The 26,318-nt window shown below is 58.4% G+C and overlaps 1 protein-coding gene across 1 annotated transcript in view; it reads left to right on the top strand.

Moving 5' to 3' along the window:
• The window catches only part of LOC144739662 (multiple PDZ domain protein-like), a 67,341-nt gene extending 41,887 nt beyond the window's left edge, over positions 1-25,454 (top strand). The window contains 14 exon segments of the mRNA XM_078622588.1: positions 182-259; positions 1,511-1,600; positions 1,891-2,071; positions 2,901-3,011; positions 7,595-7,672; positions 8,388-8,519; positions 10,193-10,330; positions 12,098-12,277; positions 12,623-12,706; positions 19,103-19,243; positions 19,245-19,295; positions 19,779-20,008; positions 20,803-20,926; positions 22,377-25,454. Of these exon segments, the coding sequence (XP_078478714.1) occupies positions 182-259; positions 1,511-1,600; positions 1,891-2,071; positions 2,901-3,011; positions 7,595-7,672; positions 8,388-8,519; positions 10,193-10,330; positions 12,098-12,277; positions 12,623-12,706; positions 19,103-19,243; positions 19,245-19,295; positions 19,779-20,008; positions 20,803-20,926; positions 22,377-22,523 (1,765 nt within the window). The 3' untranslated portion in view covers positions 22,524-25,454.
• Positions 25,455-26,318: the final 864 nt, after the last annotated feature.

Genomic DNA, 26,318 nt, shown 5'->3' with positions numbered 1-26,318 from the left:
GTGGTGCTGGTGGTTCTTAAGCTGGTGGTGCTGCTGATGCTGGTGGTGCTCTTGGTGGTGCTACTGGTGCTGATGGTGGTGCCGCTGGTGCTGGCCCTGCTGGTCTAACGGCAACGTGGGGCGTTTTGTTTGCGGCCGTGCCGCCGTGTCGCTTGTGCCCGGTTTGGCGCCGGCCGTGCAGGCTCGCGTTCGTGAGTGCGGGCGACCTGGAGGAGTACCGGGAGAGTCGGCGCGCGCACGCTGGCGCCGCGGCAAGCAGGTGACACGCTGCCGCTACCTCGTCGTCGTCGCCACCGTCATCGTCGTCGTCGTCGTCGTCACCGTCATCGTCACCGTCATCATCGTCGTCGTCGTCATCATCGTCGTCATCGTCACCGTCGTCATCGTCGTCATCGTCGTCATCGTCGTCATCGTCATCATCATCGTCGTCATCGTCGTCACCGTCGTCATCATCATCGTCGTCATCGTCGTCATCGTCATCATCATCGTCGTCATCGTCGTCGTCGTCACCGTCGTCATCGTCGTCATCGTCGTCATTGTCGTCGTCATCGTCACCGTCACCATCGTCACCGTCGTCATCGTCGTCATCACCGTCGTAATCATCATCACCGTCATCACCGTCATACCTACCATAATTACCCAGGAATGTCTGTCCGTAACGCTCGTGACGTCACTCCACATCGACCAGCACCCCGCATTAATAATCATGAGCAGGTGACGTCCTCCTTAATGGACACCCCCCCCCCCCTCCCCCATTAATAATAACTAGCGGCTGACGTCACTCCACATGGGGGGCCAGGGCGCCTCTCCCCCCCCCCCGCCTCGGCGTCAACTCACAACCCTCACGTCACGCGATCTCCGTCACGCTGTTGAGACGTCAAAGTACAAAGGACGTCGTGATGACCAAGGGATTATAATCTTAAAATGTAATAGGTCGGTGTCACCGCGCCCTTACAAATTGCACACGCATGCATGCAATGAATATATCACGTCGAGGTCTGCTTTTCGCTTGCGAGTTTCAGATTTACTGCAATACACCCGTCCTTCATTGTCATTGTCATCGTCGTCATCATTGTCATCATCATTGTAATCTTTGTCGTCATCACCATTGTCATTATCGTCGTGACCATCATCATCAGCGTCATCGTCCATACCATCAGCTGCTGGCGCTGCTGCCGCTGGTGGTGGTGGTGCTGCTGGTAGTGTAGCGGTTAGCGCTACGCTGCGCTACGAACCCGGCGGCCCGAGTTCGATTCCCGCTCGCGACCAACATTATCTGAACCGGTCATGGGCCTCTCCTAGATCGACTCAGCCTCAAATGAGCACCCGGTGCGGTGCGTAAACATCGCCACCGGGCAGACAAAGGCGGCCGGGCGTGGTGCTGGCCACCCGCCCCCTCGTCTGCCGTGCCGGCCTTCGTAGGTGCAGCTCGCTTAGCAGCACTTGCCCCGACGGTCCGTCACAGGCTGCGCGGGGGACCTTTGTCTTTGTGTGCGTGTGGCGGGAACAGAGAAGCCGATCTGCCGGAGCGCGAAGCTGGCGAGGGGGAGGAGAGCAACGAGCGGGGACCCTCGCAGGTTCACTGGGGGCCCCCCCGGCGGTAAGGACCCCCCCCCCAATAAAGACCCCTCCGTCCCCCCCACCAGTAAGGACCCCCCCCCCCCCACTGCCCCCCCCCCCCCCCCCAATAAAGACCCCTTCTTCCCCCCCACCAGTAAGGACCCACCACCCCCCCCCCCTGCCGGTAAGGACCTCCTCCCCCACCCCCCAACAGTCTGACTATAGAGCATCATCGAGTCTATGGGCAACGGTCTGTTTAGGCAACATGGGGGGGATCTTTGTCTGCGTGCGCGTGCGTCCACGTGCGTGCGTCCACGTGCGAGCGAGCAGGGTGCTGGTGGACCGCGACCCCGGCGGGCGCTCGCTGGGCATCAGCATTGTGGGCGGGCGCGGGATGGGGGCGCGCCTGACGCCCGGCGAGGTGCTGCGGGGGATCTTCATCAAGCATGTGCTGCAGGACAGCTCCGCCTCGCGCCTCGGGGGGCTCAAGGAGGGCGACCGCATCCTGGAGGTGCGTGGGTGACGGCGTGGGTGACGTGTGGATGACGGCGTGGGTGACGTGTGGGTGACTGTGTGGGTGACGCGTGGGTGACGCGAGGGTGGTGGTGTGGGTGACGCGAGGCAGGTGGGTGGTGCGTGTGTGACGGTGTGGGTGACGGCGTGTGTGACGGCTTGGGTGACGCGTGGGTGACGGTGTGGGTGACTGTGTGGGTGACGCGTGGGTGACGCGAGGGTGGTGGTGTGGGTGACGCGAGGCAGGTGGGTGGTGCGTGTGTGACGGTGTGGGTGACGGCGTGTGTGACGGCTTGGGTGACGCGTGAGTGACGTGTGGGTGATGGTGTGGGTGACTGTGTGGGTGACGCGTGGGTGACGCGAGGGTGGTGGTGTGGGTGACGCGAGGCAGGTGGGTGGTGCGTGTGTGACGGTGTGGGTGACGGCGTGTGTGACGGCTTGGGTGACGCGTGGGTGACGGTGTGGGTGATGGTGTGGGTGACTGTGTGGGTGACGCGTGGGTGACGCGAGGGTGGTGGTGTGGGTGACGCGAGGCAGGTGGGTGGTGCGTGTGTGACGGTGTGGGTGACGGCGTGTGTGACGGCTTGGGTGACGCGTGGGTGACGGTGTGGGTGACGCGTGGGTGACGCGAGGGTGGTGGTGTGGGTGACGCGAGGCAGGTGGGTGACGCGTGGGTGACGGCGTGGGTGACGCGAGGCAGGTGGGTGGTGCGTGTGTGACGGTGTGGGTGACTATGGGTGACTGTGGGTGACGCGTGGGTGACGGTGTGGGTGACTGTGGGTGACGGTGTGGGTGACTGTGGGTGACGCGTGGGTGACGCGAGGCAGGTGGGTGGTGAGGACCTCCGTGACGCCAGCCACGAGCGTGCGGTGGACGCCATCCGGCGAGCGGTGCACCCCGTCGAGTTCGTGGTGCAGAGCCTCGTGCCCAGGGCCCAGGTGAGGGCGCCCCCCCCCCCACACACACACAAAGACAAAGATCCCCCGTGTAGCCTTAACAGACTGTTGGGGCAAATGCTGTTAGCGAGCACCTATGAAGGCCGGAACGGCACACGAGGGGGTGGGTGGCCAGCACCACGCCCGACCGCCTTTGTCTTCCCAGTGGCGATGTTTACTACACACCGCACCAGGTACTCATTTGAGGCTGAGTCGACCTAGGGGAGGCCCAGGACTGGTTCAAATTATCGTGTTGACCGTGAGCGGGAATCGAACCTGGGTCGCCAGGTTCATAGTGCAGCGCGCTAACCGCTACACCACCGCTCCACACACACACACGGTGACACAGACAAAGCTCCCCTGCGTAGCCTGTAAAGGACTTGTGCCGTTAGCGAGCAGCGAGCGCCTACGAAGGCCGGCACTGTGACACGTGACGGGGGGGGTGGGGGGGTTTGGTGGGTGGCCACCGCACGACGCCTGGCCGCCTTTCTTTCCAGTCGTATGTCTGGGAGGGTTACGGACGCGGCGTTGTCATCGCGACTCCGTTAGAGCGTTCGGTTGATGTTCCGCTGCCCGTAATCGGTGCCACTCATCCTGGGATTCTGCCCTCTCATCATTTCCATCTCGTCCATCCACTCCATCATCTCCTCCATCAGCTCCATCATCATCTCCATCATCATCTCCATCATCATCTCCATCATCATCTCCATCATCATCTCCATCATCATCTCCATCATCATCTCCATCATCATCTCCATCATCATCTCCATCATCATCTCCATCATCTCCTCCATCAGCTCCATCATCATCTCCATCATCATCTCCATCATCATCTCCATCATCTCCATCATCATCTCCATCATCTCCATCATCATCTCCATCATCTCATCCATCATCATCTCCATCATCTCCTCCATCAGCTCCATCATCATCTCCATCATCATCTCCATCATCATCTCCATCATCTCCATCATCTCCATCATCATCTCCATCATCATCTCCATCATCATCTCCATCATCATCTCCATCATCATCTCCATCATCTTCTCTATCATCTCCATCATCTCCTCCATCATCTCCGTCCACTTCATCCACTCCATCATCTCCTCCATCATCTCCATCATCCTTCGTGCCCTGCTCTCACTCACCACTGCTCACCACATCTCTCTCTCTAGGCCCTGCCTCTCTCCTTCCCGTGCATTTTCCCTCTTCGTCCACCGGCACCACCGCCATCCCCATCCCCCACACCCCCCCCCATTCCGCTCTCTCTCTGAATCGTCCCAATGCACGCCCCTAACGCTCGCACCGCAGCGCAAGCAGCCGCGTGTTCCGCACTTTGCCTCGGTCCTTGTTGCTGTGCTGCTAACCCCTTGTTGTTTTGCATGTCCCGTCCGCTCTCTGTTGTTTGGCTGTCCGACCCCCCCCCCCACCCCACGACCCCCCCTCCCCCCCCACCCCACGACCCCCCCCCCCCCACCTCCGCCCCCCCCACCCCACCCCACCGTGTGTTCCTCGCTCCTCGCTGCCCTCGACCCCAACCCCCACCCCCCCCATCTTCCCCACACCTTCACGCTCGCTCGCTCGGTTCACACCCGCCCACTGGTCCATCCTCGCTCACCCACCGACTCACCCCTCGTGCCCGCTCATCCACTCGCCCGTCCTCTCGCCCGCCCGCTCGCCCGCCCGCTCTCCCGTACGCCCACTCACCCGGCCGCTCACCCGCCCGCTCACCCGCACGCCCGCTCACCCGCCCTCTCGCCAACCCGCTCGCCCACCCGCCCGCCCGCACATTCGCCCGCTCACCCACCCACTCGCCCGCCCACTCACCCGCCCGCCCACTCACCCACCCACTCACCCGCCCGCCCACTCACCCGCCCGCCCACTCACCCACCCACTCACCCGCCCACTCACCCGCCCGCCGGTTGGCGTGATCGGTGGGAGCAGCCCACGACGCTCCCGCCACCGGGTCCCCAGCCGCCCGCGCTCCCCGTTCGTCTCACCGTGCGCTAGCGCCCCCAGGGAGTGACTCGCAGGCGCACAAAGGCAAAAGCTCCCAAGAAGAGAGATAGCCTCGTTGGGGCGAGTGCCGTTAGCGACGATAACAGCCGACGGCAAACAGCCGCCGTGCCCCACCAAAGTGGCGGTGACATCACCGTGGCGCTCGTGCCAGGCTAGGTGCACTTGGAGGCCGTCACCGTGAAGTGTCGAAGGCTCTCGCTGGTGGCAGGAGGTCACGGGACAGACCCAGGTGGAGGTTAAGGAGGGGGACTGCTTCACGTGCAGGGGCAGCGTTAGGTCTATGGGCAGTGTTGAGTCTATGGGTAGTGTTGAGTCTATTGGTAGCAGTGTTAGTCTATGGGCAGTGTTGAGTCTATGGGTAGTGTTGAGTCTATTGGTAGCAGTGTTAGTCTATGGGCAGTGTTGAGTCTATGGGCAGTGTTGAGTCTATGGGTAGTGTTGAGTCTATTGGTAGCAGTGTTAGTCTATGGGCAGCGTTAGGTCTATGGGCAGTGTTGAGTCTATGGGTAGTGTTGAGTCTATGGGTAGTGTTGAGTCTATTGGTAGCAGTGTTAGTCTATGGGCAGTGTTGAGTCTATGGGCAGTGTTGAGTCTATGGGTAGTGTTGAGTCTATTGGTAGCAGTGTTAGTCTATGGGCAGTGTTGAGTCTATGGGCAGTGTTGAGTCTATGGGTAGCAGTGTTAGTCTATGGGCAGTGTTGAGTCTATGGGTAGCAGTGTTAGTCTATGGGCAGTGTTGAGTCTATGGGTAGTGTTGAGTCTATGGGTAGCAGTGTTAGTCTATGGGCAGTGTTGAGTATATGGGTAGCGGTGTTAGTCTATGGGTAGTGTTGAGTCTATGGGTAGCAGTGTTAGTCTATGGGCAGTGTTGAGTCTATGGGTAGCAGTGCTAGTCTATGGGCAGTGTTGAGTCTATGGGTAGCAGTGTTAGTCTATGGGCAGTGTTAGTCTATGGGTAGTGTTGAGTCTATGGGTAGCAGTGTTAGTCTATGGGCAGTGTTGAGTATATGGGTAGCAGTGTTAGTCTATGGGTAGTGTTGAGTCTATGGGTAGCAGTGTTGAGTATATGGGTAGCAGTGTTAGTCTATGGGCAGTGTTGAGTCTATGGGTAGCAGTGTTAGTCTATGGGCAGTGTTGAGTCTATGGGCAGTGTTGAGTCTATGGGTAGCAGTGTTAGTCTATGGGCAGTGTTGAGTCTATGGGCAGTGTTGAGTCTATTGGTAGCAGTGTTAGTCTATGGGCAGTGTTGAGTCTATGGGCAGTGTTGAGTCTATGGGCAGTGTTGAGTCTATGGGTAGCAGTGTTAATCTATGGGCAGTGTTGAGTATATGGGTAGCAGTGTTAGTCTATGGGTAGTGTTGAGTCTATGGGTAGCAGTGTTGAGTATATGGGTAGCAGTGTTAGTCTATGGGTAGTGTTGAGTCTATGGGTATCAGTGTTGAGTATATGGGTAGCAGTGTTAGTCTATGGGTAGCAGTGTTGAGTCTATGGGTAGCAGTGTTGAGTCTATGGGTAGCAGTGTTAGTCTGTGGGCAGTGTTGAGTATATGGGTAGCAGTGTTAGTCTATGGGTAGTGTTGAGTCTATGGGTAGCAGTGTTGAGTATATGGGTAGCAGTGTTAGTCTATGGGCAGTGTTGACTCTATGGGTAGTGGTGTTAGTCTATGGGCAGCAGTGCTGAGTCTCGTGTTGAAGTTGATTCCAGTGTAGGGGTTGCAAGGAGGGAGAAGGATTGAACAATGGATTGGGCACAGGGAGTAGGCGTGGACAGATACACTGTGAGTCACAACCGTAGACTTCTCGACGCCTCACATATATACAGAGAAAGAAATAACTTGACGTGTGTGAGTGTGACGTACTGGTCGCGACGCTGAGCCGCTCCGGTGTCGGCGGTCGGTCGCGTCAAATTCCTCGGGCGGAAGCGTCTCCCCACTCGCGCCGAGGTCACGTCCCCCGCTCGCGGCACATTGACATTCGCGAACCGCGCGTCGTGAGCCGCCATCGTCGCTGCGACGACGGTGATCGTCGTCGTCGTCGTTCATGTCAATAAAAAATAACATTTCAAAATGTAACGCTGCTCGCTGCTTGCTGCTGCTGCTGCAGAACCGACGGTCGTTTGAAGCCCGGATTCTGCGGCTGCGGAGGGTTTTTCGTAGCGGGTGGGGTCAGTGGGTGGGGCTCGAGTGGTCGGCTGCGACGTCCGACGTTTTGCTCCACGCGTCGACGGAAGCTTGATAGCCGAACGAGAGTGGGGGGGGGCGGGGGGGGTGGCTTGCGCGACCCGACAGCGCGTGCGTGCGTGTGTGCACGTGGTTGCGTGCGTGTGTATATGTGCGTGGTTTGGTGTGTGCTCGCACGCGCGTGTACGTGCGCGCACGCGTGCGTGTGCGTGCGTGCGTGCGTGTGCGTGCGTGTGTATATGTGCGTGGTTTGGTGTGTGCTCGCACGCGCGTGTACGTGCGCGCACGCGTGCGTGTGCGTGCGTGCGTGCTTGGGTGTGGTTCCTCGACCGGCGCGTTGCATTCACGTCCGCGCTGCGTCTGATTTTCACGCCTGCGCTGGGAAAAGTCGCGGCAAAAGTTTGCCACGCCGCGGCAAGACTTCAGCCTTAAGCCTAGCAACCCTTTCTACCACCTACTAACCCAGGTCAGTGACTAACCCTGCCTCCCCCACCCACTCGCCCACTCACGCACCCACGCACTCACCCACGCACTCACCCGTTCACCCTGCCTCACCCACCCAGCCACTCACCCAGCCACTCACCCACCCACCCAAACATTGACATCTGTCATTGCCGACACAACCACACCCACGCTCGGCCACGCTCGCCCCGCGCTAACGCACACGCAGGGCAGGCGCCGAGCGAGCGACGCACTAACACGCCCCTCCCTCACCCCCCCACTACCACCACCACTACCACCGCCACTACCACCGCCACTACCACCGCCACTTCCACCGCCACTTCCACCACCATTACCACCGCCACTACCACCACCACTACCACCACCACTACCACTACCACCGCCACTACCACCGCCACTTCCACCGCCACTACCACCGCCACTTCCACCGCCACTACCACCGCCACTACCACCGCCACTACCACGGCCACTTCCACCGCCACTTCCACCGCCACTTCCACCGCCACTTCCACCGCCACTTCCACCGCCACTACCACCGCCACTACCACGGCCACTACTAACGCTAACAAGAACGCTTTCGCCGTCCGTTCCGTTGCGTGCGCGCGAACGCCTCCGCTGCTGCCGCCGCCGCTTTGTTCCGGGGCGTCCTCTGCTGCGTCCGACCTCCGACCTCCGCGGCCGCTCGGGGTCGCCGGCGATCGGCCGCGTCGCTTGCCAAGTCGGCGGGTAGCCTAGACGCGCCGCCGCCGCTGCCACCGGCGCCGGCTTCGCCCCCCCCAAAGCCTCCTCCTCCGTCCCTGTACAACCCCTTCCTCTTCCACGCCACCACCGCCGCTGACCCCCGCCAACAGGTGAGTCGGCGGGCGGCAGTGGTCAGCGCCGCCCCCCGCGGTGGCTTGCGACACGTTGACCGCCTCCACTAATTGCCGTCACGGCGGGTCATCGGTCATTCGGCAGCTTTGGCTTGAGGGGGCGGTGCGCCGGATATTTTTTTTATAAAACGCCGGATAATGGATCGCTACGTCACGGTGATTTACAATGAGCTTATTGCACAGTCTTGCTTGACGTTGTGTTTTTGATGTTTAACGATCGACGGACCGGTTAAAGCCCTTGGAGCGGTTTGCCGGTTTCGCCGGATCGGCCCGGCACCGCCGAATAATGTTGGAAGCAGCCGGATAATCGATGGTCAACTGTGTTGTTGTATTTTATTTTATTTGTTTTTACTTTTCCCAGGGAAGGCCCACCAAGCTGCTGTAGAGCTCAGAAGCGACCTGGCCACCACAAATGACGTCAGCTCGACGAAGTGGGCTCATCATCGTCGCCAGTCGCGTGGACGTCTTTATAGCGGCAGCCAAAGCACATCTTTAAACGCGTGGTGACGTCGATTCTAAATGTGGAGGGAGGGTGAAAACAAACTGAAAAATCCACGCGACCCCGGGGAGAGAGAGACACGCAAACTTTTAATATACAGCAGGTGTCCGGGTCGGGATCGAACCCACGACCTCCTGTATACCCGGCGAGGTAGTTAACATCTCCTAGCCACCACGGCGCCCGCCTCGCCTGGTATACAGGAGGTCGTGGGTTCGATTCCGACCCTGATGACGCCTGCTGTGTATTTGGAGTCTGCGTCTTTCTCTCTCTCCACGTGGCCGTCGTTTGGATTTTTCTCCGGGACCCTCCGGTTTTCTCCCTCCACATTTAGAATCGACGTCGCGCGTTCAATAAGCGTGTTTGACTGCCGCTGTGAAGTCCGCGCGACGACGACGACGATGATGATGAACCCACTTCGTCGAGCTATCGTTTGTGGTGGCCAGCCAGGTCGCTCCTGGCAAAAGAGCTCTCTCTATCTAGCTCCGTGTGGGCCTTGCGTGGTCAAATAAAAATCGTAGTTTAGTTTTAGCGCCGCTGCCACGGCGCTCGCTGCCACGGCGCTTAAAGCTTCGCGCGCCGGCACGCCGGGCACCTCGGCCTGCGTGCCACGCCGAAACAAAAGTCGCTCGGGCCCACGCGACACGTTCCGCTCGACACGTTCCGCTCGACACGTTCCACTCGACACGTTCCACTCGACACGTTCCACTCGACACGTTCTACTCGACACGTTCCACTCGACACGTTCCGCTCGACACGTTCCGCTCGACACGTTCCGCTCGACACGTTCCACTCGACACGTTCCGCTCGACACGTTCCGCTCGACACGTTCCACGCGACACGTTCCGCTCGACACGTTCCACTCGACACGTTCCGCTCGACACGTTCCGCGCGACACGTTCCACTCGACACGTTCCACTCGACACGTTCCGCTCGACACGTTCCGCTCGACACGTTCCACTCGACACGTTCCGCTCGACACGTTCCACTCGACACGTTCCGCTCGACACGTTCCGCTCGACACGTTCCGCTCGACACGTTCCACTCGACACGTTCCGCTCGACACGTTCCGCTCGACACGTTCCACTCGACACGTTCCGCTCGACACGTTCCGCTCGACACGTTCCGCTCGACGGCCGTGGCCGCGTCTTTGCAGGACGCCGCCGGCGCTCGCGTGGGGTCGGAGGTTGCCGCGACGGGGACGGACGAGGAGGAGGAGGAGGACGAGGGGGAGGGGAGCGGGGAGGGAGGGCGGCACGTGGACTTCCCGCTCGGAGCGCCGCCACCCGCCGCCGCAGCAGCAGCGTGAGTCGTCGCTCGGCCTGTGGGGCACAGCAACCACCTCCACTCACCTCGTGGACGTCACCGCATCGCGAACCTCCCTCCCCTCACGCCCTCCCTTCACTCCCTCCCCTCCCTTCCCTCCCCTCACTCCCCTCACTCCCTCCCTTCCCTCTCCTCCCTCCTCTTCCCTCCCCTTCCTTGCCTCCCCTCACCTCCGTCCCTCCCTCCCCTCCCTTACCTCACCTCACTCCCTCCCCTCACTCCCCTATCTTCCCTTCCCACCTCCCCTCCCTCCCTTCCCACCTCCCCCCCCTCCCTCCCTCCCTTCCCACCTCTCTCCCCTCCCTCACTCTCCTCCCTCCCCTGTCCAACTTACCACCCTTCCTCTATCCCTCTCCCCCTCCCTCCATTCCACATATTCCTCCTTGCTCCCAGGATCTGCTGCTCCACCATATTAGCTGCGTCATTCTGTTGTTCTCTGTGTGAGTCTGTGGGTCTCTGTGTGAGTCTATGGGTCTCTGTGTGAGTCTGTGGGTCTCTATGTGGGGAGTCTATGGGTCTCTGTGTGGTGAGTCTATGGGTCTCTCTGTGAGTCTATGGGTCTCTGTGTGAGTCTATGGGTCTCTGTGTGAGTCTGTGGGTCTCTGTGTGGGGAGTCTATGGGTCTCTGTGTGGTGTGTCTATGGGTCTTTCTGTGAGTCTATGGGTCTCTGTGTGAGTCTATGGGTCTCTGTGTGAGTCTATGGGTCTCTGTGTGAGTCTGTGGGTCTCTGTGTGAGTCTACTATGGGTCTCTGTGTGAGTCTTTTGATCTCTGTGTAAGTCTGTGAATCTCTGTGTTATTCTGTTGCTCTCTGTGTGAGTCTGTGGGTCTCTGTGTGGTGAGTCTATGGGTCTCTGTGTGAGTCTATGGGTCTCTGTGTGAGTCTATGGGTCTCTGTGTGGGGAGTCTATGGGTCTCTTTGTGGTGAGTATATGGGTCTCTGTGTGGGGAGTCTATGGGTCTCTGTGTGGTGAGTTCATGGAGGTCAGAGTAGCTGTGAAAGGCAGAGTTGGAATAGTAGGGGGAGCACAGCTGGTGCCTCTGCCAGTCGTCTCAATCAGTCAGCCCCATAGCACCTCCTGCGAGCAGCGACAACCTTCGACACCTCACGTGACGACCTCAAAGTGCACCTAGCCTGGCACAGGCGCTGTGGTGAGTTGGCGGCCGCTCTGGATTATTCTGCCCCCACCCCCCCATTTGGCGGCACTCCATCACTAACACCCGCCCGGTCGTGCTGGTGGTGGTGATGCTGGTGGTGGTGCTGGTGGTGGTGCTGCTGCTGGTGGTGGTGCTGGTGGTGGTGGTGGTGCTGGTGGTGGTGCTGGTGGTGGTGCTGCTGGTGGTGGTGCTGGTGGTGGTGGTGGTGCTGCTGCTGGTGGTGGTGGTGGTGCTGGTGGTGGTGCTGGTGGTGGTGCTGGTGGTGGTGGTGCTGGTGGTGGTGGTGGTGGTGCTGGTGGTGGTGGTGGTGGTGCTGGTGGTGGTGGTGGTGGTGCTGGTGGTGGTGCTGGTGGTAGTGCTGGTGGTGGTGCTGCTGCTGCTGGTGGTGGTGCTGGTGGTGGTGGTGGTGCTGGTGGTGGTGGTGGTGCTGCTGGTGGTGGTGGTGGTGCTGGTGGTGCTGGTGGTGCTGGTGCTGGTGGTGCTGCTGGTGGTGCTGCTGGTGGTGGTGGTGGTGGTGCTGGTGGTGGTGCTGGTGGTGGTGCTGGTGGTGGTGCTGCTGGTGGTGGTGGTGGTGCTGGTGGTGGTGGTGCTGGTGGTGGCGGTGGTGCTGATGGCGGCCATTGCTGCAGCAGTGCCGGACGGCGTGGGGGAGCCGGCGTCGTGCGCCATCGTGCCGGGCCTGGAGACGCGCATCGCCATCGCCAAGGGGCGCACGGGCCTGGGCCTCAGCATCGTGGGCGGCACCGACACGCTGCTGGTGAGAGACTCGCACGCACGCACGCTCGCCCGCACGCTCGCCCGCACGCTCGCCCGCCTGCCCGACCGCACACTCGCACCCTCGCTCGCCCGCCCGCACCCTCGCCCGCCCGCACGCTCGCCCGCCCGCATACCCGGACACTCGCTCGCTCACTCGCTGGCTCACCCGCACACTCGCTCACTCACCCACTCGCTCACCCGCACACTCGCTCACTCACCCACACACTTGCTCACTTACTCACTTAGCCCATGAGCCAAGGAGCAAATGCCTCCGGAGTCCACCACGGGTAGCATCCACCCTCACAAGCGGCGTCCACCACTCTCCTGCACCTCTCTCGTCCCCCAGGGAGGCATCATCATCCACGAGGTCTACGAGTCCGGGGCTGCGGCGAAGGACGGACGCCTCTGGGCGGGTGACCAGATCTTGGAGGTGACGTGGCGGAACTCCGCCTGGCGTGCCGCTCGCCGGCGGCGGCGGTGGCACTGCTCGTTGTCACAGAGAGGATCCTGCGTGGGGGGGGGGTGTGGGGTGTGGGGGAGGGGGGGGGGGTGTGGGGGAGGGGGGGTGTCCGCTGTTGCAAATGGTATCACCGCATGAATGTTCAAGTACGTTGAACTTCTTACGCACCGTACGTAGCCAACCCTGCTAATCGGAGGTGCAGTGTTGAGTCTGTGGTGCAGTGTTGAGTCTATGGTGCAGTGTTGAGTCTATGGGCAGTGTTGAGTCTATGGGCAGTGTTGAGTCTATGGGCAGTGTTGAGTCTGTGGGCAGTGTTGAGTCTATGGGCAGTGTTGAGTCTGTGGGCAGTGTTGAGTCTATGGGCAGTGTTGAGTCTATGGGCAGTGTTGAGTCTATGGGCAGTGTTGAGTCTATGGTGCAGTGTTGAGTCTATGGGCAGTGTTGAGTCTATGGGCAGTGTTGAGTCTATGGGCAGTGTTGAGTCTATGGGCAGTGTTGAGTCTATGGGCAGTGTTGAGTCTATGGGCAGTGTTGAGTCTGTGGGCAGTGTTGAGTCTATGGGCAGTGTTGAGTCTGTGGGCAGTGTTGAGTCTGTGGGCAGTGTTGAGTCTGTGGGCAGTGTTGAGTCTGTGGTGCAGTGTTGAGTCTATGGTGCAGTGTTGAGTCTAGGGTGCAGTGTTGAGTCTATGGGCAGTGTTGAGTCTGTGGTGCAGTGTTGAGTCTATGGTGCAGTGTTGAGTCTATGGGCAGTGTTGAGTCTATGGGCAGTGTTGAGTCTTTGGGCAGTGTTGAGTCTGTGGTGCAGTGTTGAGTCTGTGGTGCAGTGTTGAGTCTTTGGGCAGTGTTGAGTCTGTGGGCAGTGTTGAGTCTATGGTGCAGTGTTGAGTCTATGGTGCAGTGTTGAGTCTGTGGTGCAGTGTTGAGTCTTTGTGCAGTGCTGAGTCTATGGGCAGTGTTGAGTCTATGGTGCAGTGTTGAGTCTGTGGTGCAGTGTTGAGTCTTTGTGCAGTGCTGAGTCTTTGGGCAGTGTTGAGTCTTTGGGCAGTGTTGAGTCTATGGGCAGTGTTGAGTCTATGGTGCAGTGTTGAGTCTGTGGTGCAGTGTTGAGTCTTTGTGCAGTGCTGAGTCTATGGTGCAGTGTTGAGTCTATGGGCAGTGTTGAGTCTATGGTGCAGTGTTGAGTCTGTGGGCAGTGTTGAGTCTATGGGCAGTGTTGAGTCTATGGTGCAGTGCTGAGTCTGTGGGCAGTGTTGAGTCTATGGGCAGTGTTGAGTCTACGGGCAGTGTTGAGTCTATGGTGCAGTGTTGAGTCTGTGGGCAGTGTTGAGTCTGTGGGCAGTGTTGAGTCTGTGGGCAGTGTTGAGTCTATGGGCAGTGTTGAGTCTGTGGGCAGTGTTGAGTCTATGGGCAGTGTTGAGTCTTTGGGCAGTGTTGAGTCTATGGGCAGTGTTGAGTCTATGGTGCAGTGTTGAGTCTATGGTGCAGTGTTGAGTCTGTGGGCAGTGTTGAGTCTATGGGCAGTGTTGAGTCTATGGGCAGTGTTGAGTCTGTGGGCAGTGTTGAGTCTATGGTGCAGTGTTGAGTCTATGGTGCAGTGTTGAGTCTAGGGTGCAGTGTTGAGTCTATGGGCAGTGTTGAGTCTGTGGTGCAGTGTTGAGTCTAGGGTGCAGTGTTGAGTCTATGGGCAGTGTTGAGTCTATGGGCAGTGTTGAGTCTAGGGTGCAGTGTTGAGTCTATGGGCAGTGTTGAGTCTATGGTGCAGTGTTGAGTCTATGGGCAGTGTTGAGTCTGTGGGCAGTGTTGAGTCTGTGGTGCAGTGTTGAGTCTGTGGTGCAGTGTTGAGTCTTTGGGCAGTGTTGAGTCTAGGGTGCAGTGTTGAGTCTATGGTGCAGTGTTGAGTCTATGGGCAGTGTTGAGTCTAGGGTGCAGTGTTGAGTCTATGGTGCAGTGTTGAGTCTATGGTGCAGTGTTGAGTCTGTGGTGCAGTGTTGAGTCTGTGGGCAGTGTTGAGTCTGTGGTGCAGTGTTGAGTCTGTGGTGCAGTGTTGAGTCTTTGGGCAGTGTTGAGTCTGTTGTGCAGTGATGAGTCTATGGGGCAGTGTTGAGTCTGTGGTGCAGTGTTGAGTCTTTGGGCAGTGTTGAGTCTATGGGCAGTGTTGAGTCTATGGGCAGTGTTGAGTCTATGGGCAGTGTTGAGTCTATGGGCAGTGTTGAGTCTATGGTGCAGTGTTGAGTCTATGGGCAGTGTTGAGTCTATGGGCAGTGTTGAGTCTATGGGCAGTGTTGAGTCTATGGGCAGTGTTGAGTCTATGGGCAGTGTTGAGTCTATGGGCAGTGTTGAGTCTGTGGGCAGTGTTGAGTCTATGGGCAGTGTTGAGTCTGTGGGCAGTGTTGAGTCTATGGGCAGTGTTGAGTCTGTGGGCAGTGTTGAGTCTGTGGTGCAGTGTTGAGTCTGTGGGCAGTGTTGAGTCTGTGGTGCAGTGTTGAGTCTATGGTGCAGTGTTGAGTCTAGGGTGCAGTGTTGAGTCTATGGGCAGTGTTGAGTCTGTGGTGCAGTGTTGAGTCTATGGTGCAGTGTTGAGTCTATGGGCAGTGTTGAGTCTATGGGCAGTGTTGAGTCTTTGGGCAGTGTTGAGTCTGTGGTGCAGTGTTGAGTCTGTGGTGCAGTGTTGAGTCTTTGGGCAGTGTTGAGTCTGTGGGCAGTGTTGAGTCTATGGTGCAGTGTTGAGTCTATGGTGCAGTGTTGAGTCTGTGGTGCAGTGTTGAGTCTTTGTGCAGTGCTGAGTCTATGGGCAGTGTTGAGTCTATGGTGCAGTGTTGAGTCTGTGGTGCAGTGTTGAGTCTTTGTGCAGTGCTGAGTCTTTGGGCAGTGTTGAGTCTTTGGGCAGTGTTGAGTCTATGGGCAGTGTTGAGTCTATGGTGCAGTGTTGAGTCTGTGGTGCAGTGTTGAGTCTTTGTGCAGTGCTGAGTCTATGGTGCAGTGTTGAGTCTATGGGCAGTGTTGAGTCTATGGTGCAGTGTTGAGTCTGTGGGCAGTGTTGAGTCTGTGGGCAGTGTTGAGTCTATGGGCAGTGTTGAGTCTATGGTGCAGTGCTGAGTCTGTGGGCAGTGTTGAGTCTATGGGCAGTGTTGAGTCTACGGGCAGTGTTGAGTCTATGGTGCAGTGTTGAGTCTGTGGGCAGTGTTGAGTCTGTGGGCAGTGTTGAGTCTGTGGGCAGTGTTGAGTCTATGGGCAGTGTTGAGTCTGTGGGCAGTGTTGAGTCTTTGGGCAGTGTTGAGTCTATGGGCAGTGTTGAGTCTATGGTGCAGTGTTGAGTCTATGGGCAGTGTTGAGTCTATGGTGCAGTGTTGAGTCTGTGGGCAGTGTTGAGTCTATGGGCAGTGTTGAGTCTATGGGCAGTGTTGAGTCTGTGGGCAGTGTTGAGTCTATGGTGCAGTGTTGAGTCTATGGTGCAGTGTTGAGTCTAGGGTGCAGTGTTGAGTCTATGGGCAGTGTTGAGTCTGTGGTGCAGTGTTGAGTCTAGGGTGCAGTGTTGAGTCTATGGGCAGTGTTGAGTCTATGGGCAGTGTTGAGTCTAGGGTGCAGTGTTGAGTCTATGGGCAGTGTTGAGTCTATGGTGCAGTGTTGAGTCTATGGGCAGTGTTGAGTCTGTGGGCAGTGTTGAGTCTGTGGTGCAGTGTTGAGTCTGTGGTGCAGTGTTGAGTCTTTGGGCAGTGTTGAGTCTAGGGTGCAGTGTTGAGTCTATGGTGCAGTGTTGAGTCTATGGGCAGTGTTGAGTCTAGGGTGCAGTGTTGAGTCTATGGTGCAGTGTTGAGTCTATGGTGCAGTGTTGAGTCTGTGGTGCAGTGTTGAGTCTGTGGGCAGTGTTGAGTCTGTGGTGCAGTGTTGAGTCTGTGGTGCAGTGTTGAGTCTTTGGGCAGTGTTGAGTCTGTGGTGCAGTGTTGAGTCTGTGGTGCAGTGATGAGTCTATGGGGCAGTGTTGAGTCTGTGGTGCAGTGTTGAGTCTTTGGGCAGTGTTGAGTCTATGGGCAGTGTTGAGTCTATGGGCAGTGTTGAGTCTGTGGGCAGTGTTGAGTCTATGGGCAGTGTTGAGTCTTTGGGCAGTGTTGAGTCTGTGGTGCAGTGTTGAGTCTGTGGTGCAGTGTTGAGTCTTTGGGCAGTGCTGAGTCTATGATGCAGTGTTGAGTCTATGGGCAGTGTTGAGTCTATGGTGCAGTGCTGAGTCTGTGGTGCAGTGTTGAGTCTGTGGGCAGTGTTGAGTCTGTGGGCAGTGTTGAGTCTATGGTGCAGTGTTGAGTCTGTGGTGCAGTGTTGAGTCTTTGTGCAGTGCTGAGTCTATGGTGCAGTGTTGAGTCTGTGCTGCAGTGTTGAGTCTATGGGCAGTGTTGAGTCTGTGGGCAGTGTTGAGTCTATGGGCAGTGTTGAGTCTATGGTGCAGTGCTGAGTCTGTGGGCAGTGTTGAGTCTATGGGCAGTGTTGAGTCTACGGGCAGTGTTGAGTCTATGGTGCAGTGTTGAGTCTGTGGGCAGTGTTGAGTCTGTGGGCAGTGTTGAGTCTGTGGGCAGTGTTGAGTCTATGGGCAGTGTTGAGTCTGTGGGCAGTGTTGAGTCTATGGGCAGTGTTGAGTCTTTGGGCAGTGTTGAGTCTATGGGCAGTGTTGAGTCTATGGTGCAGTGTTGAGTCTATGGGCAGTGTTGAGTCTATGGTGCAGTGTTGAGTCTGTGGGCAGTGTTGAGTCTATGGGCAGTGTTGAGTCTATGGGCAGTGTTGAGTCTGTGGGCAGTATTGAGTCTATGGGCAGTGTTGAGTCTTTGGGCAGTGTTGAGTCTGTGGTGCAGTGTTGAGTCTGTGGTGCAGTGTTGAGTCTGTGGTGCAGTGTTGAGTCTTTGGGCAGTGTTGAGTCTATGGGCAGTGTTGAGTGTGTGGGCAGTGCTGAGTCTATAGTGCTGTGTTGAGTCTTTGGGCAGTGTTGAGTCTGTGGTGCAGTGTTGAGTCTATGGTGCAGTGTTGAGTCTATGGGCAGTGTTGAGTCTGTGGGCAGTGTTGAGTCTGTGGTGCAGTGTTGAGTCTGTGGTGCAGTGTTGAGTCTTTGGGCAGTGTTGAGTCTATAGTGCAGTGTTGAGTCTGTGGTGCAGTGTTGAGTCTGTGGGCAGTGTTGAGTCTATGGGCAGTGTTGAGTCTGTGGGCAGTGCTGAGTCTATGGTGCTGTGTTGAGTCTATGGGCAGTGTTGAGTCTGTGGTGCAGTGTTGAGTCTGTGGGCAGTGTTGAGTCTGTGGGCAGTGTTGAGTCTATGGGCAGTGTTGAGTCTATGGTGCAGTGCTGAGTCTGTGGGCAGTGTTGAGTCTATGGGCAGTGTTGAGTCTACGGGCAGTGTTGAGTCTATGGTGCAGTGTTGAGTCTGTGGGCAGTGTTGAGTCTGTGGGCAGTGTTGAGTCTGTGGGCAGTGTTGAGTCTGTGGGCAGTGTTGAGTCTATGGGCAGTGTTGAGTTTATGGGCAGTCTTGAGTCTGTGGTGCAGTGTTGAGTCTATGGGCAGTGTTGAGTCTGTGGTGCAGTGTTGAGTCTATGGGCAGTGTTGAGTCTATGGGCAGTGTTGAGTCTATGGGCAGTGTTGAGTCTGTGGTGCAGTGTTGGGTCTATGGGCAGTGTTGAGTCTGTGGTGCAGTGTTGAGTCTATGGTGCAGTGTTGAGTCTGTGGTGCAGTGTTGAGTCTATGGTGCAGTGTTGAGTCTATGGTGCAGTGTTGAGTCTATGGTGCAGTGTTGAGTCTATGGTGCAGTGTTGAGTCTATGGTGCAGTGTTGAGTCTGTGGGCAGTGCTGGGTCTATGGGCAGTGCTGAGTCTATGGGCAGTGCTGAGTCTATGGTGCAGTGCTGAGTCTATGGGCAGTGCTGAGTCTATGGTGCAGTGCTGAGTCTATGGGCAGTGTTGAGTCTGTGGGCAGTGTTGAGTCTGTGGTGCAGTGGTGAGTCTATGGGCAGTGCTGAGTCTATGGGCAGTGTTGAGTCTATGGGCAGTGTTGAGTCTATGGGCAGTATGTACCGTATGTTGAACGTCTTTTGCACCGTACGTAGCCAGCCGCGCTAAACGGAGGTGCGGTGCAGGGGAAGGACGTCGAACTGAATGCAACACCGAGCAGTTCTAAAGAAACAAGTTCGTCAAGCTAGATGATGATGATGATGATTTGAAAGTGCACCGTAGCTCCCAGTGGCTTCCTCACGTCGGCATGGAAGAGAGCCGCAGTGGCAGCGCGTCCGAGAGCGCCGCGCGGCGATGCGGTGACCGCCGCCTTTGTTCGACGTCCGAGCCAAGAAGCCGTTGCCCCCCCCCCCCCCCCGCCCGCCCCCCCACCCCCGCCCCCCCCAGGTGAACGGAATCGACTTGCGTTGCGCGACGCACGAGGAGGCGATCGCGGCGCTGCGCCGCACGCCGGCCACCGTGCGCCTCATCGTGTTCCGGGACGAGGCTCAGGACCCCCCCCCTCGCGACGCGCCGGACGACGACGGCGGGGGGGGGCGGCCCCCCCACCGAGCGTACGTGGGGCCCCCCGGAGCCTCGGGTAACGCAGCGAGCAAAGCGGCGGTTCTACTTCACACGTGTGCATTCGTCAAAACATTTGAATAAAATAAAATTTTCTTTTTTTATAATGTCGTTATGGCCGTCGCGTCTCCAGACGCGGGATCCCCACCCACTCGACCACCCAGCCACTCACCCACCCACTCACCCACCAACCCACTCACTCACCCACCCACCCACTCACCCATCCACCCACTCACCTACCTACTCACTCGCCCAACCACTCACCCACCCACTCACCCACCCAGTCATCTAACCACCCACCCGCTTACCACACCGCAGCTCACAACAACGCACTCAGCCGTTCACTCCCCCACCCACCCACCCACTCACTCACTCACTCACCCACTCATCCAACCACCCACCCACTCACCCAACCACCCACCGCTCACCACTCCTCAGCTCATCACACCACACTCCTGCATTCACTCACAACTCTTCCCCATCTGCTTCTTGCCCCCCACAGGCCGAGTACGAGCATGATCCGCCACGGCAGCCACCACAGCAGCTTCCACAGCAGCAGCTCCCGCTGCAGCAGCAGCAGCAGCAGCAGCTCCCGCTGCAGCAGCAGCAGCAGCAGCAGGGGGGGGGGGAGGTGGCAGACGAAGTGCAGGCCGGAGACGAGGCGCAGGAGGTGGCCGCAGCGGCGCCTGCCTCACCGCCGCACCACGGAGACCCCTCCTGGGACGAGCGCAGGTCGGTGTCGCCCCCCCCCCCCCACCACCCCAGCCTCGCCAGTGCTCGCCAGTGCTCGCCAGTGCTCGCCAGTGCTCGCCGTAGTGACGGCGACTGGGGGTTGGTTTGGTAGGAGGGGGTAGGGGGGGTGCGGTTGGTACGGCAGCCACGGTAGAGAAATGTTAACTACCTCGCCTGGTGTACAGGAGGTCGTGGGTTCGATCCCAGCCCTGACGCCTGCTGCTGCTGTGTATTTGGAGTCTGCGTCTCTCTCTCTCTCTCTCCCCGTGGTGAGATGTTAACTACCTCGCCTGGTGTACAGGAGGTCGTGGGTTCGATCCCAGCCCTGACGCCTGCTGCTGTATATGTGGAGTCTGCGTGTCTCTCTCTCTCTCCCCATGGTGAGATGTTAACTACCTCACCGGGTGTACAGGAGGTCGTGAGTTCGATCCCAGCCCTGACGCCTGCTGCTGCTGTGTATTTGGAGTTTGCGTGTCTCTCTCTCTCCCCGTGGTGGTCGCGTGGATTTCTGTCCGGGTCCTCCGGTTTTTTCCCCTCCACGTTAGGAATTGACGTCACGGCGTTTAGAGTACTCGGCCGCTGCCATACATTGCCGCGTGGTGATGATCGGCCACTTCGTTGAGCAATCGTTTGTGGCAAGGCTACACGGAGGGTCTTTGTCTGTGTGTGCGTGTGTGCCGTGCCGGCCTTCATAGCCGCGGCCACTCGCTCACGGAACTTTCCCCGACAGTCCATTAAGGCTACACGGGGGGTGGGGCTTTGTGTGTGCCGTGCCGCTGTTCGGTGGAGCGCAGGCCGGGCCAGTGCCGCACCGTGGTTCTTCACCGGGGCCCCGAGGGGCTCGGCTTCAGCATCGTGGGGGGCCGCGGGAGCCCCCACGGAGACCTGCCCATATACGTGCGCAGCATCTTCAGCAAGGTGAGTGTGTGTGCGAGTGTGTGTGTGCGGGTGTGTGTGTGTGCGAGTGTGCGGGTGTGTGTGTGCGAGTGTGCGGGTGCGAGTGCGAGTGCGAGTGTGTGTGTGCGAGCGTGCGTGCGAGTGTGTGTGTGCGGGTGTGCGAGTGTGTGTACGGGTGTGCGAGTGTGTGTGTGCGGGTGTGCGAGTGTGTGTGTGTGCGGATGTGCGAGTGTGTGTACGGGTGTTCGAGTGTGTGTGTGCGTGTGGCACCATAGGGGGCACAGGTGATGCATTGGCCAGTCATCTCAGTCAGTCAACCCATGGCACTTGGGTCTGCCCCGTGACTTGCTGTCGGCACAAGCACCGTGGTGACATCACCGCCACTTAGTGGTGATTGTTGTGAGTGTGCGTGTGCCGTGCCGGCCTTCATAGGTGCTCGCTAACAGCACTTGCCCCAACAGTCTGGTCAGGCTATACGGGGGATCTTTGTCTTTGTGTGCATGTGTGCGCACTCACAACAATGAGCAAAGCGCCGGGCGGCCAAAGCACAGCAAGTTGACGCAGTAGGGGGCACAGGTGGTGCATCTGCCAAACATCTCAGTCAGTCAACCCCATGGCACCACCTGGGTCTGTCCCGTGACCTCCTGCCAGCGAGCCTTTGACACATCACGTGGCCTCACAGTGCACCTGGCCTGGCACAGGCGCCGTGGTGACGTCACCATCACGTCGTGGCCAATGGCGGGTGTTGTCGTGTGTGTGTGTATGGGGGGAGCGGTGGTGTAGCGGTTCGCGCTACGTTGCGCTACGAACCTGGTGACCCGGGTTCGATTCCCGCTCACGGCCATCACCAGTGACGATTATCTGAACCGGTCCTGGGCCTCCCTCCCCTAGGTCGACTCAGCCTGAAATGAGTAACCTGGAGACAAAGGCGGCCGGGCGTGGTGCTGGCCACCCACCCCCTCGTGTGCCGTGTCGGCCTTCATAGGTGCTCGCTAACAGCACTTGCCCCTGCAGTGTCTTTGTATACAGAGAGCGGTAGCGTAGCGGTTAGCGCGCTGCGCTACGACACCGTTGGCGACTATCCGAGCCGGTGCTGGGGCCTCCCATCCCCTCTAGGTCGACTCGGCCTCAAATGAGTACCCGGCGCGGTGTGTGTGTGTGTGCGCTAAACATCGCCGCTGGGGAAGACAAAGGCGGCCGGGCGGCGGTACGCGGCGTGAACCGTGAAAAAACACCGCGCGCTCCGCACATTCCGGGTGCCGAACCCAATGGCACAGCCAACAGCATCAGCTCTGCCTGCCTGCGTCAACGCCTGCCTGCGTCAACGCCTGCCTGCGGCAACGGCTCGCGGTACCATTTTACTTTGTTACAAAAAAAAAAATATCTCCCTTGACGGACGACGCCCCCCGGTGCCCTCGCCCCCCCCCCCCCGCGCCCCCCCCCTCGCCCCCCCCCCCCCCCCCCCCCGCAGGGAGCGGCGGCTGAGGACGGGCGGCTCCAGCGGGGCGACCAGATCGTGGCGGTGAACGGGGAGGCGCTGGAGGGGCGCACGCACGAGGAGGCGGTGGCCGCCCTGAAGCGTGCGGCGGGCACCATCACGCTGAGCGTGCTGTCCTGACGGACGCGGCGGGAGGGGGGGGTCCCGACGGCGGCGGCGCAAGAGGGAGGGAAAGACCGCGGCGAAATGTCACAAACAAAAAATGCGCGCGCAGATTTCGTTCGCTCTCGGGGACGCGCGGAGAGAGGGCGGGGGGGGGGGGGCTTGAGAGTTCCCGGTGATTATCCCTGAGGAGGTCAGTCTCGACGCGGAGGCGGGAGGTCGACGTTATTCCCCGAACGTATTTTTCTTCGGCTGTACTTTCCTTTTTTTCTACTACTCGGTCGCTCCACGTCCAAAGAAACGCTGAGGTTACGTACAACGCTGCAGGCTGCATCGGGTGGGGAGCGGCGGGGCGGAGGTGGGGCTCCCATTCATTCATTGACGACACGCGTATGTACACGTGTGTTGAACTTGTTTCGCACCGTACGTAGCCAACCGTGCTAATTGGAGGAGCCGTGTTGAGTCTGTGGTGCAGTGTTGAGTCTGTGGGCAGTGCGGAGTCTATGGTGCAGTGTTGAGTCTATGGGCAGTGTTGAGTCTGTGGGCAGTTCTGAGTCTATGGGCAGTGCTGAGTCTGTGGACAGTGTTGAGTCTGTGGGCAGTGTTGAGTCTGTGGGCAGTGTTGAGTCTGTGGGCAGTGTTGAGTCTATGGGCAGTGTTGAGTCTGTGGGCAGTGCTGAGTCTATGGGCAGTGTTGAGTCTATGGGCAGTGTTGAGTCTGTGGGCAGTGCTGAGTCTATGGGCAGTGTTGAGTCTGTGGGCAGTGTTGAGTCTATGGGCAGTGTTGAGTCTATGGGCAGTGTTGAGTCTGTGGGCAGTGCTGAGTCTATGGGCAGTGTTGAGTCTGTGGACAGTGTTGAGTCTGTGGGCAGTGCTGAGTCTATGGGCAGTGTTGAGTCTGTGGGCAGTGTTGAGTCTATGGGCAGTGTTGAGTCTATGGGCAGTGCTGAGTCTGTGGACAGTGTTGAGTCTGTGGGCAGTGCTGAGTCTATGGGCAGTGTTGAGTCTATGGTGCAGTGTTGAGTCTATGGTGCAGTGTTAAGTCTATGGGCAGTGCTGAGTCTATGGGCAGTGTTGAGTCTGTGGTGCAGTGTTGAGTCTGTGGTGCAGTGTTGAGTCTATGGGCAGTTTTGAGTCTGTGGGCAGTGCTGAGTCTATGGGCAGTGTTGAGTCTGTGGGCAGTGTTGAGTCTATGGGCAGTGCTGAGTCTGTGGACAGTGTTGAGTCTGTGGTGCAGTGTTGAGTCTGTGGTGCAGTGTTGAGTCTATGGGCAGTGTTGAGTCTGTGGGCAGTGTTGAGTCTGTGGGCAGTGCTGAGTCTATGGGCAGTGTTGAGTCTGTGGGCAGTGTTGAGTCTATGGGCAGTGTTGAGTCTATGGGCAGTGTTGAGTCTGTGGGCAGTGCTGAGTCTATGGGCAGTGTTGAGTCTGTGGACAGTGTTGAGTCTGTGGGCAGTGCTGAGTCTATGGGCAGTGTTGAGTCTGTGGGCAGTGTTGAGTCTATGGGCAGTGTTGAGTCTATGGGCAGTGCTGAGTCTGTGGACAGTGTTGAGTCTGTGGGCAGTGCTGAGTCTATGGGCAGTGTTGAGTCTATGGTGCAGTGTTGAGTCTATGGTGCAGTGTTAAGTCTATGGGCAGTGCTGAGTCTATGGGCAGTGTTGAGTCTGTGGTGCAGTGTTGAGTCTGTGGTGCAGTGTTGAGTCTATGGGCAGTTTTGAGTCTGTGGGCAGTGCTGAGTCTATGGGCAGTGTTGAGTCTGTGGGCAGTGTTGAGTCTATGGGCAGTGCTGAGTCTGTGGACAGTGTTGAGTCTGTGGTGCAGTGTTGAGTCTGTGGTGCAGTGTTGAGTCTATGGGCAGTGTTGAGTCTGTGGGCAGTGTTGAGTCTATGGGCAGTGCTGAGTCTATGGGCAGTGCTGAGTCTATGGGCAGTGTTGAGTCTATGGTGCAGTGTTGAGTCTATGGGGCAGTGTTGAGTCTATGGTGCAGTGTTGAGTCTATGGTGCAGTGTTGAGTCTATGGGCAGTGTTGAGTCTATGGGCAGTGTTGAGTCTATGGTGCAGTGCTGAGTCTATGGTGCAGTGTTGAGTCTATGGGCAATATGTACGTATGTTGAACTTCTTTCGCACCGTACGTAGCCAGCCGTGATAATCGGAGGTGGCTTACGAATGTCGGCAAAGAGCGGCGTTCCGGACAGCGCATCTGAGAGCGCCACGCGGCGCGACGGCCAGAAGCCGCGACGGCGCTTGGCACCAGCTGCGGCGACGTATTTGTCGCTCGCCGTTGCGGAGGTGTGACGGTGTACACGCACCGCCGTGTCCCCGTGTCCCTGTGTGTACACTCACCGCTGTGTACCTGTGTGTACAACACCACGTGTCCCTGTGTGTACACTCACCGCTGTGTACCTGTGTGTACAACACCACCTGTCCCTGTGTGTACACTCACCGCTGTGTACCTGTGTGTACACGCACCGCCGTGTCCCTGTGTGTACACTCACCGCTGTATACCTGTGTGTACACTCACCACATGTCCCCGTGTTCACATATTCCCGTGTCCCCATTGTCCCCATTGTCCCCATTGTGTCCGCGTGTAGAGATTTGCAGTGTTCCTCATGAATGCAGTGCCGTGTCGTGTGTTCGTGTCGAGTCGTTAGTGCAGCGTCGCGCGTTCGAGTCGTGCGATCGTGTCGTGTGTCGTGCGTTCGAGTCACGCGTTGGTGTGTCGTGCGTTCGTGTCGTGCGTTTGTGTCACGTGTTCGTGTCGCGCGTTCGCGTCACGCGATCGTGCGTTCGCTCCGTGTGTCGTGCGTTCGTGTCGTGCGATCGTGTCGTGTGTCGTGCGTTCGCTTCGTGTGTCGTGCGTTCGAGTCGTGCGTTCGTGTCACGCGTCGCGTAGGCAGTGCGATCCATCAGCGGGAACAACGCGAGGCAAGTAAAGGTTAAGTCGAGTTTAATACTCCCCGTGGATTTTCGCTTCGTTGTTGTGGTGAGTGGGTTGGTGAGTGGGTGAGTGTGTTGTAACCTGCAGTGTGTGGGTGGATTGGTGAGTGGATGGGTGGGTGGGTTGGTGAACGAGTGGGTTGGTGAGTGGGTGAGTGTGTTGTAACCTGCAGTGTGCGGGTGGATTGGTGAGTGGATGGGTGGGTGGGTTGGTGAACGAGTGGGTTGGTGACTGGGTGGGTGGGTGAGTGTGTTGTTGTTGTGACCTACAGTGTCGTGAGTGGATGGGTTGGCGAGTGAATGGATGAGTGGGCGAGTGGATGCGTTGGTGAGTGAGTAGATGATTTAGTGAGCAAGCGGATGAGCAAGCGGGGTGAGCGAGCGGGTGAGCGAGCGGGGTGAGCGAGCGGGTGAGCGAGCGGGGTGAGCGAGCGGGTGAGCGAGCGGGTGAGCGAGCGGGGTGAGCGAGCGGGGTGAGCGAGCGGGTGAGCGAGCGAGCGAGCGTGCGTTGATGGCACACTTGAACTCGCGCTCGTTTGCGAGCCGACGGTTCGCTGTTTGGATTGTCAAGACCTCCTCTGGTGGTGTGCGCCACAGCCCGCCGCCACGTTGGCCACTCTCAGCCACTCTCGACATTCCCAGCTCAGCATTTTATTTTATTGTTTTTGCGCAGTGCAGAGGCACACCCGGTGACCCGCTCCCTTCCGCCCCCGCCAGGTCAAGAAGCCAACAGTCTTACATCGTCCACGACAAAAAAAACCACAACCACAACAACAACAACCGCCTCGACCGCGCAAGCGGGCGGACAAGCGCACGACGCCCACGTGTGCCCGCCCCCTTGGGCAAGGTTGCCGACACGAAACGACGGTGGGTTCACT

This window comes from Lampetra planeri, unplaced genomic scaffold (assembly GCF_965212315.1).
Source record: "Lampetra planeri unplaced genomic scaffold, kcLamPlan1.2.h2 scaffold_164, whole genome shotgun sequence".
NCBI lineage: Eukaryota > Metazoa > Chordata > Hyperoartia > Petromyzontiformes > Petromyzontidae > Lampetra > Lampetra planeri.
Note: the sequence above shows the minus strand (reverse complement) of the source record. Positions and strands in the feature narration are given on the sequence as shown.